Source organism: Sarcophilus harrisii, chromosome 2 (assembly GCF_902635505.1).
Source record: "Sarcophilus harrisii chromosome 2, mSarHar1.11, whole genome shotgun sequence".
Classification (NCBI taxonomy): Eukaryota; Metazoa; Chordata; class Mammalia; order Dasyuromorphia; family Dasyuridae; genus Sarcophilus; species Sarcophilus harrisii.
This window is the reverse complement of record NC_045427.1, coordinates 329,305,912-329,318,851: the sequence shown is the minus strand read 5'-3', so window position 1 is coordinate 329,318,851 and position 12,940 is coordinate 329,305,912. Positions and strand designations below refer to the sequence as shown.

General features: G+C 32.4%; 1 protein-coding gene across 1 annotated transcript in view; it reads left to right on the top strand.

Annotated features, from left to right (window-relative positions):
• The window catches only part of POLE2 (DNA polymerase epsilon 2, accessory subunit), a 44,264-nt gene extending 36,323 nt beyond the window's left edge, over positions 1-7,941 (top strand). Inside the window, exons 15-19 of the mRNA XM_031952819.1 lie at positions 80-157; positions 1,300-1,408; positions 1,848-2,024; positions 5,934-6,001; positions 7,398-7,941. Of these exons, the coding sequence (XP_031808679.1) occupies positions 80-157; positions 1,300-1,408; positions 1,848-2,024; positions 5,934-6,001; positions 7,398-7,407 (442 nt within the window). The 3' untranslated portion in view covers positions 7,408-7,941. The remainder of the gene's footprint in view (positions 1-79; positions 158-1,299; positions 1,409-1,847; positions 2,025-5,933; positions 6,002-7,397) is intronic.
• The last annotated feature ends 4,999 nt before the right edge of the window (positions 7,942-12,940 follow it).

The window sequence follows — 12,940 nt, the reverse complement described above, 5'->3', positions numbered from 1 at the left end:
GCCATTTTTTTAAATGACTTTAAAGAAAATTTGAGGATCTTTTAACAATTAATCTGTACCATGCAAATTATTTTTATAGGCCACCACTTGCTGAAAGCATCACTAATGACTTCAGGCAGCGAGTACCATATTCAGTTTTCACTACAAATCCCTGCAGGTAAACTTTACTATTGTGTATTTTGTAATAGTTTGTTTTGTTTTTTGCTGAAATATTAAAATGTTTTCCACATATTCATTGATTTTAAATGGATGAATCAAAATGATTTTATCATAAAAGAAAATATACTAATAGAATTCAAAGCAGTATTGAGAGACAGTATAGAATAGTGGAAAGAACAGGATTTGGAGAACTTAAATTACAATCCTGACACTTTCTACTTGTGACACCTTGGGTAAGTCTTTTTTTTTTTTAAAGCTTCAGTTTCTGTAGTTGTGTTTAATTGTGGGGATTGAATTTGTTGATTTCTGAGCTTCATTCTAATTCTAAAACTTCTGATGAAAAGCAGTATTTTATGTATCATATAAATTATTGAAAACAAAATAGTCAAGATGCTTGCTGAGGAAGGAGGAAGAAAGAAAATTTGGAACTCAAATGCTTATAAAAATAAATGTTGAAAACTATCTTTATATGTAATTGAAAAAAAATAAAATACTATTGAAATTTTTAAAAAAGTAAATGTAAGATATTATTGCCTGTGTGTGCACAAATTGTCTTTATAACCCACCCTTTAAGAAAACTTATCGGGACAGATAGGTGGCGCAGTGATAGAGCACCAACCCTGAAGTCAGGAGGACCTGAGTTAAAATCTGGTCTCAAACACTTAACACTTCCTAGCTGTGTGATCCTGGGCAACTCACTTAACCTCAATTGCCTCAGCAAAAAAAAAAAAAAAGAAAAGAAAAGAAGAAAACTAATTAAGAATGAATGGACACTTTATAACAATTTGCTGTCTATATCACTGATAATTATTGTGGTGTATAGTATGGTTTTCTTCAAGTTAATGTTAAGAGTTAGCTTGCTGCTGCATAATGATTTTCTTTGAATTAAAAAATCAAAGATAGCAGGGCATAATAGATGGAAAGTCAGTCTTGAAGCTAAGAAGACCTTGGTTCAGGCCCCTCCTTTTGACACATTCTTGCAATGTGGAGTTGATGACTCTACCATAATGGTAAATACTATTATTTCACTTAGGAGTTTGCTAAACAAATGAAATTAGATGTATTCTCTATCCCTAAACAAAAATAATTTTTAAAAATCCCTGTTAAATATTCAAAATTTAACCCATGTTTTCATTCCAGAATTCAGTATTGCACACAAGAAATCATTATCTTTCGTGAAGACTTGGTGAATAAAATGTGTAGAAATTGTGTCCGTTTTCCTAGCAGCAACATGGATATTCCTCATCACGTAAATATATTTTTTCTTAAATTGTATTTTCATATTGAATTAAATAAAAATAATCATTCTGCAGTCATATACTACTTACTTTCTTACTTTTTTTTTTTTTTAATTTTAATGCTTTTTTGTCACTGACTAAACCATGACTTCCTGAGGACTGTTTTAATGAATTATATGTTTTTAATTGCTAAATCTTCACTATAAAATGAGAAAATTAAACACATTCATTTTTAAAGCTGCTAGTATAATTTCATGTCTTAGGCAATTGTGGTTTTTGTTTAGTTGATTTGTGTACTACATACTAAAACATAAGTGTTTTGATGACAGTGGTCTATCAAGTAATATAAATCTTGTTTTTTATCTGATTTGAAACACTTGATTAGAACATATTTTGAATTGAAAAACCACAGTTCTTTTTTTCTTAATTTTTTTTCTATTTCTTTTGTAGTTTGTAAAGACTCTGTTATCACAAGGACACCTGACTCCTTTACCACTTTATGTTTGTCCAGTGTATTGGGCATATGATCATACTTTGAGAGTGTATCCCATTCCTGATCTCCTTGTCATCGCAGACAAATATGATCCTTTTACTATTACCAACACAGACTGCCTTTGCATAAACCCGGTAAGAATTCGTTTAATTTTACATTATTCACTACCATTTAAATGATTTCTAAAAAATATTTTTAATAATAGTTTTTTATTTTCAAACCACATGCAGATAATTTTCAATATTCCCCCTTGCAAAACTTGTGTTTCAAATTTTTCTTCTTCCTTCATTCTATCCCTCACCTGGACAGAAAGTAATCCAATATATGTTAAACATGTACATATTTGATACATATTTCCATATTTACCATGCTGCACAAGAAAAATAAGATCAAAAAGGAAAAAAACCAAGGAGACAACAAAAAAAGGTGAAAATGCTATGCTATGATGCAGTTTCTATAGTCCTCTTTCTGGATACAGATGGCTCTTTCCATCACAAATCAATTGGAATTGGCTGATTCACCTCAAGCTGAAAAGAACAAAGTCCATCACAGTTGATTATCATATAATCTTGTTTTTGCTGTGTACAAAGTTCTACTCACTTCATTTAGATCAGTTCATGTAAGTCTCTCCAGGCCTCCCTGAAATCATCCTGTTGATCATTTCTTATAGAATAATAATAATCTATTACATTAGTATACCATAACTTATTCATCCATTCCCCAGCTGATAGGCATCCACTCAGTTTCCAGTTCCTTGTCATTACAAAAAGGACTGCTACAAACAAAATATCTTTTAACTTTAAAAGTTAAAATTTAACTCACTTAATCTGACTTCACAATGTGTAGAAACATAGCAACAGAACTAAGTTGTTTTAGCTATAACAGAGAAAGAAAGATGTTAAACTTACTGTCTTTACAATGTGACTATTAAATAATGTTATCCACCCATACATATTTACAAACATGGCAGAAGTTTAACATATAAGTGAATGTTATTCCAACAGATACACAAACCTACCTCCTTTCTAACTACTGCTATGACTTTGTATTGACTGAAAACATTTTTTTAAAATATTTTTATTTGGAAACATCTACAGGATTTTCAGCACTTAAAAAAATAAGTATTTTAAAACCTTGTAGAATGTATAATTTTTTTAAATTGCCAAAAATTATCAGAAGATAAGTTTGGTAAATAATAATTGGAAAATGACACTTTTGTTTTTGTTAAAAACTTACAAAGCATGTGAACCAATCATGGGACAATTCCTTGGATTAATTTTTCTATATAGCACAGAATCTCACTAATGCTTCAGATTTTCTATGTAATATAATTCAGTAACTCCGACTTTAGGTTTCAGATAAGCATTGTTCTTAAGAGAATTATAAATATGAAGGTGGCTTAGCTGTACCAGATCTAAAATTATATTATAGAGCAGCAGTTACCAAAACTATTTGGTACTGGCTAAGGAATAGATTAGTTGATCAGTGGAATAGATTAGGTTCAAGGGATAAAACAGTCAACAAATATAGCAACCTAGTCTTTGACAAACCCAAAGATCCCAGCTTTTGGGATAAGAACTTACTGTTTGATAAAAATTGCTGGGAAAATTGGAAACTAATATGGCAGAAACTAGGCATTGATCCATACTTAACGCCGTACACCAAGATAAGGTCAAAATGGGTTCATGACCTAGGCATAAAGAATGAAATTATCAATAAATTAGAGGAACACAGAATAGTTTACCTCTCAGATCTGTGGAAGGGGAAGGTCTTTATGACCAAAGCAGAACTAGAGATCATTACTGATCACAAAATAGAAAATTTCGATTATACAAAACTGAAAAGTTTTTGTACAAACAAAACTAATGCAGACAAGATTAGAAGGGAAGCAATAAACTGGGAAAATATTTTTACAGTCAAAGGTTCTGATAAAGGCCTCATTTCCAAAATATACAGAGAATTAACTCTAATTTATAAAAAATCAAGCCATTCTCCAATTGAAAAATGGTCAAAGGATATGAACAGACAATTCTCAGATGAAGAAATTGAAACTATTTCTAGTCATATGAAAAGATGCTCCAAGTCATTATTAATCAGAAAAATGCAAATTAAGACAACTCTAAGATACCACTACATACCTGTCAGATTGGCTAAGATGACAGGAAAAAATAATGATTGTTGGAGGGGATGCGGGAAATCTGGGACATTGATGCATTGTTGGTGGAGTTGTGAACGAATCCAACCATTTTGGAGAGTAGTTTGGAACTATGCTCAAAAAGTTATCAAACTGTGCATACCCTTTGATCCACAGTGTTACTACTGGGATTATATCCCAAAGAGATTATAAAGAAGGAAAGGGACCTGTATGTGCACGAATGTTTGTGGCAGCCCTTTTTGTAGTGGCTAAAAACTGGAAACTGAATGGATGTCCATCAGTTGGAGAATAGCTGAATAAATTGTGGTATATGAGTATTATGGAATATTACTGTTCTGTAAGAAATGACCAACAGGATAATTTCAGAAAGACGAACTGATGCTGAGTGAAATGAGCAGGACCAGGAGATCATTATATACTTCAACAACAATACTATATGATGACCAGTTCTGATGGACCAGGCCATCCTCAGCAACAAGATCAACCAAATCATTTCCAATGGAGCATTAATGAACTGAACCAGCTATGCCCAGAAAAAGAACTCTGGGAGATGACCAAAAACCATTACATTGAATTCCCAATCCCTATATTTATGCCCACCTGCATTTTTGATTTCCTTCACAAGCTAATTGTACAATATTTCAGAGTCTGATTCTTTTTGTACAGCAAAATAACGTTTTGGTCATGTATACTTATTGTGTATCTAATTTATATTTTAATGTACTTAACATCTACTGGTCATCCTGCCATCTGGGGGAGGGGGGGGGGTAAGAGGTGAAAAATTGGAACAAGAGGTTTGGCAATTGTTAATGCTGTAAAGTTACCCATGCATATATCCTGTAAATAAAAGGCTATTAAAAAAAAGAGAGAGAGAGAATTATAAATATTTGTCTTTTTGTTGTTTATCCCAAATAAGTAGCACAGTCTTTGAAAAACTTTTCTTATATTCAAATTTTCTTTAGAATGAATAGACTTCTAAATTGACTTTTTAGTTATAGTAGTCTTTTTGGTTGTCTTCCCCCATTAGAATGTAAACTCCTTAAGGAGGGAAAAAAAATTAAGTTTCCTTACTTGCTTGTACTTGTATCCCCAATAGTAAGAACAACACCTAGCATATAGTAAGCGTTTAATAACTTTTCCTTTTGTTATCTGTTATCTTCATAGTTAATTCTTCTTAAATGAACCAAATTTTTTTACATATTTCCAAATTTTTATTATACCATTAAAAAAATCCACTTAATGTATCATAAACAGTTTCTCTTCCTTTTTTCAACCTTTTGTGCCAGTGAGAAACTTTGCTAGATACTTTTTTTATGCTAGACCCCCTTTATCCTAATTGACTACTGGAAGGCCTCTCCAGATACAAATAGAAAGCCTTTCTCAGTTCTTACAATAAGAAAGCCAGCATACCTGAACAGTCTAGCATAGTGTGGCACAGTACAGAAGTGGAAACTGGATTATATAGCAGAAAAGACACAGGTCCACCCCTCTTCCTGTTGATTTTTAAATTCATTGGATGAACTGAATTCTTCAGGAATGGGAAATGGCTTTTGACCAGTAGACAACACTTTCAACTTCCTGGGGATCACATGGCTTCCTGAAACTTAGGCTTAGGGTCTGATCCACTCCACTCTATAGTCTTCTGAGAAATCTTCACTTGTCCCATTCAGTACCAAGTGTCTCATTTGCAGATTTGTTTAATTTCATCTAAAATCTGATTTTTCCTCTAAATAATGACCAGTTATATTTATGCTGACATGAAAGAATATGGATTTTTCTTCACAGTAACTGCTAGCACAAGCCTAATTATTTGACTTTAAAATTATTTCTTTTGCAAATTTAAATTTGTTGCAATTAATTATAATAATGTTCACTTGAATTTTTTAAGGGCTCTTTTCCAAGAAGTGGATTTTCATTCAAAGTTTTCTATCCTTCTAATAAGACAGTAGAAGACAGGTGAGTATACTAATAATTCTGTTAACAATTCTGTTCCATACATTTTCTTTGTAGTATGTAGTAGCAATTACAAAAGGTAAAAAGTAACTTTAATCAGATGACACATTTCCTCCTTCCTCTCTGTTACCATACAGTCCTCTAAATAGGGAACAGGTCAGGGAGGAAAACCCAAAGGTTCTTATCTGTTTCTAGTTCTGAATTTCATTTTTTATGATGTTTATTAGATACTCGCTTACTAGGCCTCCTTCCTTTCCTTTTTTTTTTCCCATTACTTTCCTTTCTATTGATGTTTTGTTCTTCAAGTCTTCTAGGTTTAAATATCCATTCAGCCTTATTTTATTTTGTTTCATTCATTCTACTCTTCTTTATAAAAATCTACATTTTAGCCACTTTGCCTGCTGAACACCATATTCCCACTCTTTATACAAACTGTCCCATGTTTGGAATGCACTACTTCCTCATCTCTGCTTCTTTCAGTGGTCTGCTTAGGTGTCATTTCTACAAGAAGCTTTTCCTTCATTTCTCTTCCTTTTTTTTCCTCTATAGTTTGTATTTTATTATACTTATTTACAAACTTATTCATGCTATCATAGGTTTAGAGCTGAAGTGGCCAGAGAGGCTACTGGGTCTAGTCCCCTCGTTTTATAGATAAGGAGACTGAGGTCAAAAGGTGAAACTATTTGCCCAGGATTCCTCAGATGTAGTAAATGGTATCAATGGAATTTGAACCCAGATCTTCTAGTTTCAAATCTAGTTGTCCTTGTATTGTACCACACTATTCTACACTCTTATAATGATGGAGGGCTCTCAAAATAGGACAGGAACTATTTTGGTTTCAGATCTTCCATTCATAGTATCTTATATATGGTCCATATATAGTACTTTACTAATTACTTTATTTACTATTACTACTTATTTAATTTATAATTACTAATTACTTAATATTAGTTGAGTCAATCAACAAAATATTTTTAAGATTCATAATATGTTCTATTTTTCTGGCCTTTTCAATGGATGGGAAGGGAGAGACAATGCAGAATAGAAAATAAAACTGAATTTTAAAGATTATAAAGAACAAAAATAAATAGAAGAAAAAAGGTATTTATTATACTTACTGTGTGACTCACCAGTAGTCAATCCTGGTTCTATAAAGAAAGGCCAAAAAAAAAATCTCTTTCTAGCTTTCTCTCCCTCCTACTCATCTCTTTCATTTAAAAAACGAGAAAAACAAAATCCTAATTACAAACAAACAGTGGAGCACTGCATGGAATCTTGAAGCCTGAAATGATAAAAATTGAATGTTTGGAAGGAAGGAAAGCTTTATAGTCAGGATCATATACACAAGGTGATAATGTTTTAATTTTATTAAATGAAATGAATTTTTTCTCTGTTTCAGCAAACTTTAAGACTTCTGGGATTCTCTAAGAAGAAGCCTAATTTGCTTAACTTGATTTAAAATGCTATAAAAATTATGTTAACCTTTAGAAAGAAATTTTATATGACAAAAAGTTTCGGTACATTATGTGCCTACTATGTACCAGACATTAGATAAACTATAAGGATACAAATAAGAAAGTCCCTTTCCCCAAGGAGCTTACAGTGTGATAAAAATTGACAGCACACAAAAGGAAACTGAAAGTGAATAAGGAGGCGTATCATCTTGTTCCATGGAGTGGAAACCAAGTAGAGTAGTTGGTGGAAAATGGGAGTTACCTTGAAAATTCTGAGCCCTTTTATCAACAGACAAAATAAAGTATTTCAATTTTATATTTAATAATAATATTAACTCAATACATTTTTCAAAAAACATGAAATAATGAGTTTTCTTTTATTTTCCATTATTGTTCTTGGTACAAAGTAATAAAAAAAAAAAATTTAAGTAATTTCCATGGTTTCATTGTCTCTAGACTGTATTTAAAATTATAACATTCCACATATAAGCCCATTTAATAGCAAAAAACAAAATTACAGAATACTCTCTTTAAAATAAGTTCTATTTTCAAAAAGTTGTGAGATTACCATTTCTTCTAGATGGCTTCACTAATTTGTTTTTCACTTCCACAAAGTACATAAGCATTGTTTCTATCAATTCCAGTGAGTTCAACACTTTGTAAGGATTCTAACATCTCCCACTTTCTTTTGATTTAGAACATAAGGTAGTCATGACCTCCCTGACTTCTCAAGGAGGTGAGAACCCCAAAAAAGAAGGTGATCACGCCTTCCCTGATTGCTCAAAAAAGAAGTGAAAAACATCATAAAAGATGGTCATACCCTCCCTAACTTCTCAGGAAGGGAGATGAAAACACCAAAGGAAATGGGAAATCAAATCAGATTAGCAGGTTTCTGAAGGAGCTCACTTGAAATAGGTATACATAAATCCATCAATATGGGAGGTAATACACATAATTACTAGTAGTGATGAAACAAATAACATGAATCAACATGAGAATTTACACATGTCCATAAGTCCTAGAAATAGTCCAAAAGGAATCCATTGTCCATTAGTTCATGTACCAGGAATCCAATAATTCCTGCAAGCTTTGAAGTACTCCAATAGTCTCATCAACAATTTTTCATCTCAAGGAATTCAATGATTCCTGCTGGTTTTCAATTCCTTGAAACAGTGTCATCTTGTGTTAGGGAATCCAATGATTCCTGAAGATTTTAAAGTTCTTTTAACAGTCTCATTGTCAGCCATGCTCTTTCAGTGTCAGATATTTCTTAAATCTTCTTTGTTTTGAGGTTTTTCTCCTTTTCTGTTTCTCTCCAGGTGCTCATTGCCACCCATCTGTTTCCTTCTCTGTCTGTAGGAATATAAGCAAACCTCCTCTCCCAGGCAGTTAGCCTATCTAATTCCCTTCTATTTACCACTTTGGGGATTTCTCATCATCATCTGGCAATTACATTGGAGCGGTTTGCACTGGACACTGCCCTGTTGGGTTAAAAAGCATTCTCCCCAAATGTAATCTCTTTCTGCCATGTGATTACTTTTAGGCTGATTGATCACATCAGAGTCCTGATAGGCAATTAGATGCCCACAATAATTTTAACTTTCTTTTTAAACAGTGGCAAAACTGCCAATAAAATAGGACACATGTTCTGCCACTGTTTAAAAAGAAAGTTAAAATATAAGTAGTACAGCAGACTGATCTCTGTGTTAACATATAGGATAAGATCAGCAGAATCGGGGATTTTCCACAAAAAAAAGTTCTTTAAAAAGTAGAAAAACCTAATCACCAAGTTTGAGACATCTCACTGAGGGTCTCTGTCTCTTATGTCATGAATACCTTAACATTAGACTCTAAAATGTTTAATAAACATCCTATTTTTTCCATGAAGATTAAGATGTATTTAGGAAAGAAAGCATTGATAAAAGTCTGGCCTACCATAACCATAACCATTTTAAGATATTCATAGCTGTTTCAACTTCACATTGATTTTTTTTCTGGCTAACCACAAGGTTTCTTTCTTTTTCCTTCATTAAATTAAGTCTTCCCCAGTGAAAATAATGGAGGTTATAGTCAATTTCAAACCAACATAAGTCATTCTTCATGAACCTGTTCATCTTGTTGAGAGTGAAAGACAACCCAACAAAGTTAGAGTCCCCAGGTCAGTGTTGCAGGTATGGCAAAAGAATTTGCAAACTCAGTTTGTCCTCAAGTTAAGAAGCAAAGATTTATTATGCTGCTAACAGTGGGCTAAGTTTCAAAATGGATTAGCAAAGAATTAGGAGCAAGAAGACAAACTTATAGGGAGAAAAGAGATCTGGTGCTTCATGTCACTGATATGGTAATTTTATTATGCTCAATATTGAATTTTGTGGTTTGGAGGGGAAAACTGACCAACAGATTGTTATCTGGCGACCAGCATTATCTGTGGAACTGCAGCACTGCCAAAGCCCCGTGGCCTCAGGGCTACTTTTCCTCTAGAAGCTGTATCTCATCAATCTCGTTAACTCATTCTGGTGAATCAACTTAGATGACAACAGAGAAATTGCTAGTACTATAAGCCAAGTAACACAACCTTCAATTCTGAAATATTTCACATCCCATACAGGCAGTGGGATTAAAGTAAAACTTTTTTAGTGTCACCTCTGTTATTGTTTACTAGAAACTGTATATTCCATGAGGGAATGCCAATCCCAAATTTTTTAAGGGAAGATTTAAAATTATTCATAGGCATTCACTTCACTAAGATTCTTTGAAAACTTTCCTCTTAAGCATAAGAATACTGATTTGCTTTGTTCAGTTATAGGAAGTTGAGCTTCAGGGTGATTCCAAAACCCTACTAGGCAATCAACTTTTCATTTATCACCTGATATTCTTACTATTTCCCTACATGGTGGTAAATTAGGGCAGAGTGCCAAGGGGAAAATATGCACATATATAGTCCTAAGTTAGTTTTAACATAAAACTGTGATGATTTCTTATTAAAAGAATAAAAATGTTTTGGAACTATGCCCAAAGAGCCATAAAACTATGCATATCCGTTAATCCCGCATAGTCTCTACTGGGTTTGTGTCCCAGGGAAATCATAAAGCAAGGAAAAGGACCTACATGTGCAAAAAAAAAAAAAAAAAAAAAATTTGTAGTAGTTCTTTGTGGTGACAAAGAATTGGAAAATGAATAGATGCCTACTGATTAGGGAATGGCTGAATAGGTTATGGTCTATGAAAGTCATAGAATATTATTGTTCTATAAAAAAATGATGAATAAGCTTATTTTAGAAAGGCCTGGAAAGATTTACACAAACTTGCTGAGTGCAACAAACAGAAATAGAAATACATTGTACACAGCAACAGCAAGTTTGTGGCATAATTTATGACAGATTTGGTTCTCAGCAGTTCAGTGATCTAAGGAAATTCCAATAAACTTTAGGAAATGTTATCTGTATCCAAAGAGAACTGTGGACATTGAATATAAATCAGTACATACTATGTTCACTTTGTTTTTTCTTCTTGTTTTTTACCCCTCATGGTTTTTCTCTTTTGTTCTGATTTTTCTTTCCCAACATGATTCATAAAGAAATGTATTTTTTTTAAAGTGAACGTACATGTATAACCAGAAAATAAATAAATAAACGTTGTCTCTTCCAAAAAAGTTGTAAAAGGAAAAAAAGATACCTGAGAATATAAACATGTAACATCACACTTGGCTAAAATCTGAGGTGATAAAAGCAGATAAAGCATTAACTAGTCTGACAAAGAAAAAAAAACCAAAAACTATTTTGCTAGTACAACTGATAAGCGAAATATAAGTGCCAACTTGTATTTATATTAAGAAATCAGGGTTAGTTCAATGTCTGGAAAACCAGAAACAACACTATTACATAAGAAAAATAAAAATCATACAATTATATCAGTGGATGCAGAAAAAGCTTTTGACAAAATACACCACCTTTTATGTTGAAACTACTAAAACTTGGACAATAAGAGGATTTTCTTAAATAGTATCCAATATCAAACCCAGCAGTAACATTAACCATAACTGAGAGGAATCTTTCCAATAAGAATAGGAATAAAGTAATAACAAAGAATGTTCACATCATTAATCAAGTCAAATCAAGCTGATCAGCATTTATTAAGGGTTTACAGTATATGTGCCAGGCATTATATTAAATTTTGAGGCTAACCCCAGCCACTCCCCCAGAAAAGGCAAAAACACTGTTCTCAAGCAGAAGGAGATAACATGCAAAAAATTGCACATACAAGATGTATACATACCATATACCAAGATAAGGTCATGGATACATGACTTAGATATAAAGGGAGATATTACAAGAAAATTTGAGAAACATGGAACATATTACCTATCAGAATTATGGATAAGTGAACAATTTGTGAACAAATATGAGATAAGGTAAGCTATAAAATTAGCTAATTTTGATTACATTAAAAGGTTTTGTAAATAACAAACAAAAAAACCACAAAATACAAATGCAGCCACAATTAGAAGGAAAGCAGAATACTGGGAGAAGGGGTGGGGGAAGATTTTAAAGACATTTTCTCATATAAAGGTCTCATATCTCAAACAAATAAAGAATTTTGTCAAAGAATACGAATCATTTCCCAGTTGATAAGTGATCAAAGGGTATGAACAGGTAGTTTTCTAAGGGATAAATCAAAACTACGTATAGTAAAAAAATGCTCTCAGTATTAATGCTAATGAAAACAACCTTGAGATATGTTATTCCTAGCAGATTAGCTAAAATGATACAAGAGGAAAGTGACAGATACTGGAGAAGATATGGAAAAATTGGTACCTTAATTCATTGTTGGTGGATCTGTGAGTTAACCCAACTACTTTTGAGAGATATTTGAAATTGTGCCTAGAATTATTAAACTGCCTATACCTTTTGACAAAGCTGTACTTTTCTCAGATCTGTTTCCCAAGAGGATTAGGAAAAATGTAAAGGAACCTACATATTCTAAAATATTTATGACAATTCTTTTTGTAGTGGCAAAAAACTGGAAATTTCAGGGATAACCATCAATTAATAAACAGCTAACAAAATTGTGATATATGTTCATGATAAATTACTCTATTATTAAAAATGATGAGTTCATTAATTGTAGAAAAGTATGGAGAGGTCTCCACAAAAGAATGAAGAGTAAAATAAGCAGAACCAAGATATTACTGTGTAAAGATTCTTTAAAAAAAACAAAAAAAAACTAGTTTTTGCTACAATAAGATTTTGGTTTCCATTTTTTTCTCCCTCCCACATCCTTCCATAAGATGGCAATCAATCTGATAAAGGTTAAACATGTACCATCATATTAAACATATTTCCACATTAGTCATGTGAAAAAAAAAAACTCAGAACACATGGGAAAAAGCACAAGAAAGAAAAAAACAACAAAAAAAGGTTTTTAAACAGTGCATTCAGACTGCATTATTCTTTCTTTGGATATGGATAGCATTTTCCAATATAAGTCTTTTA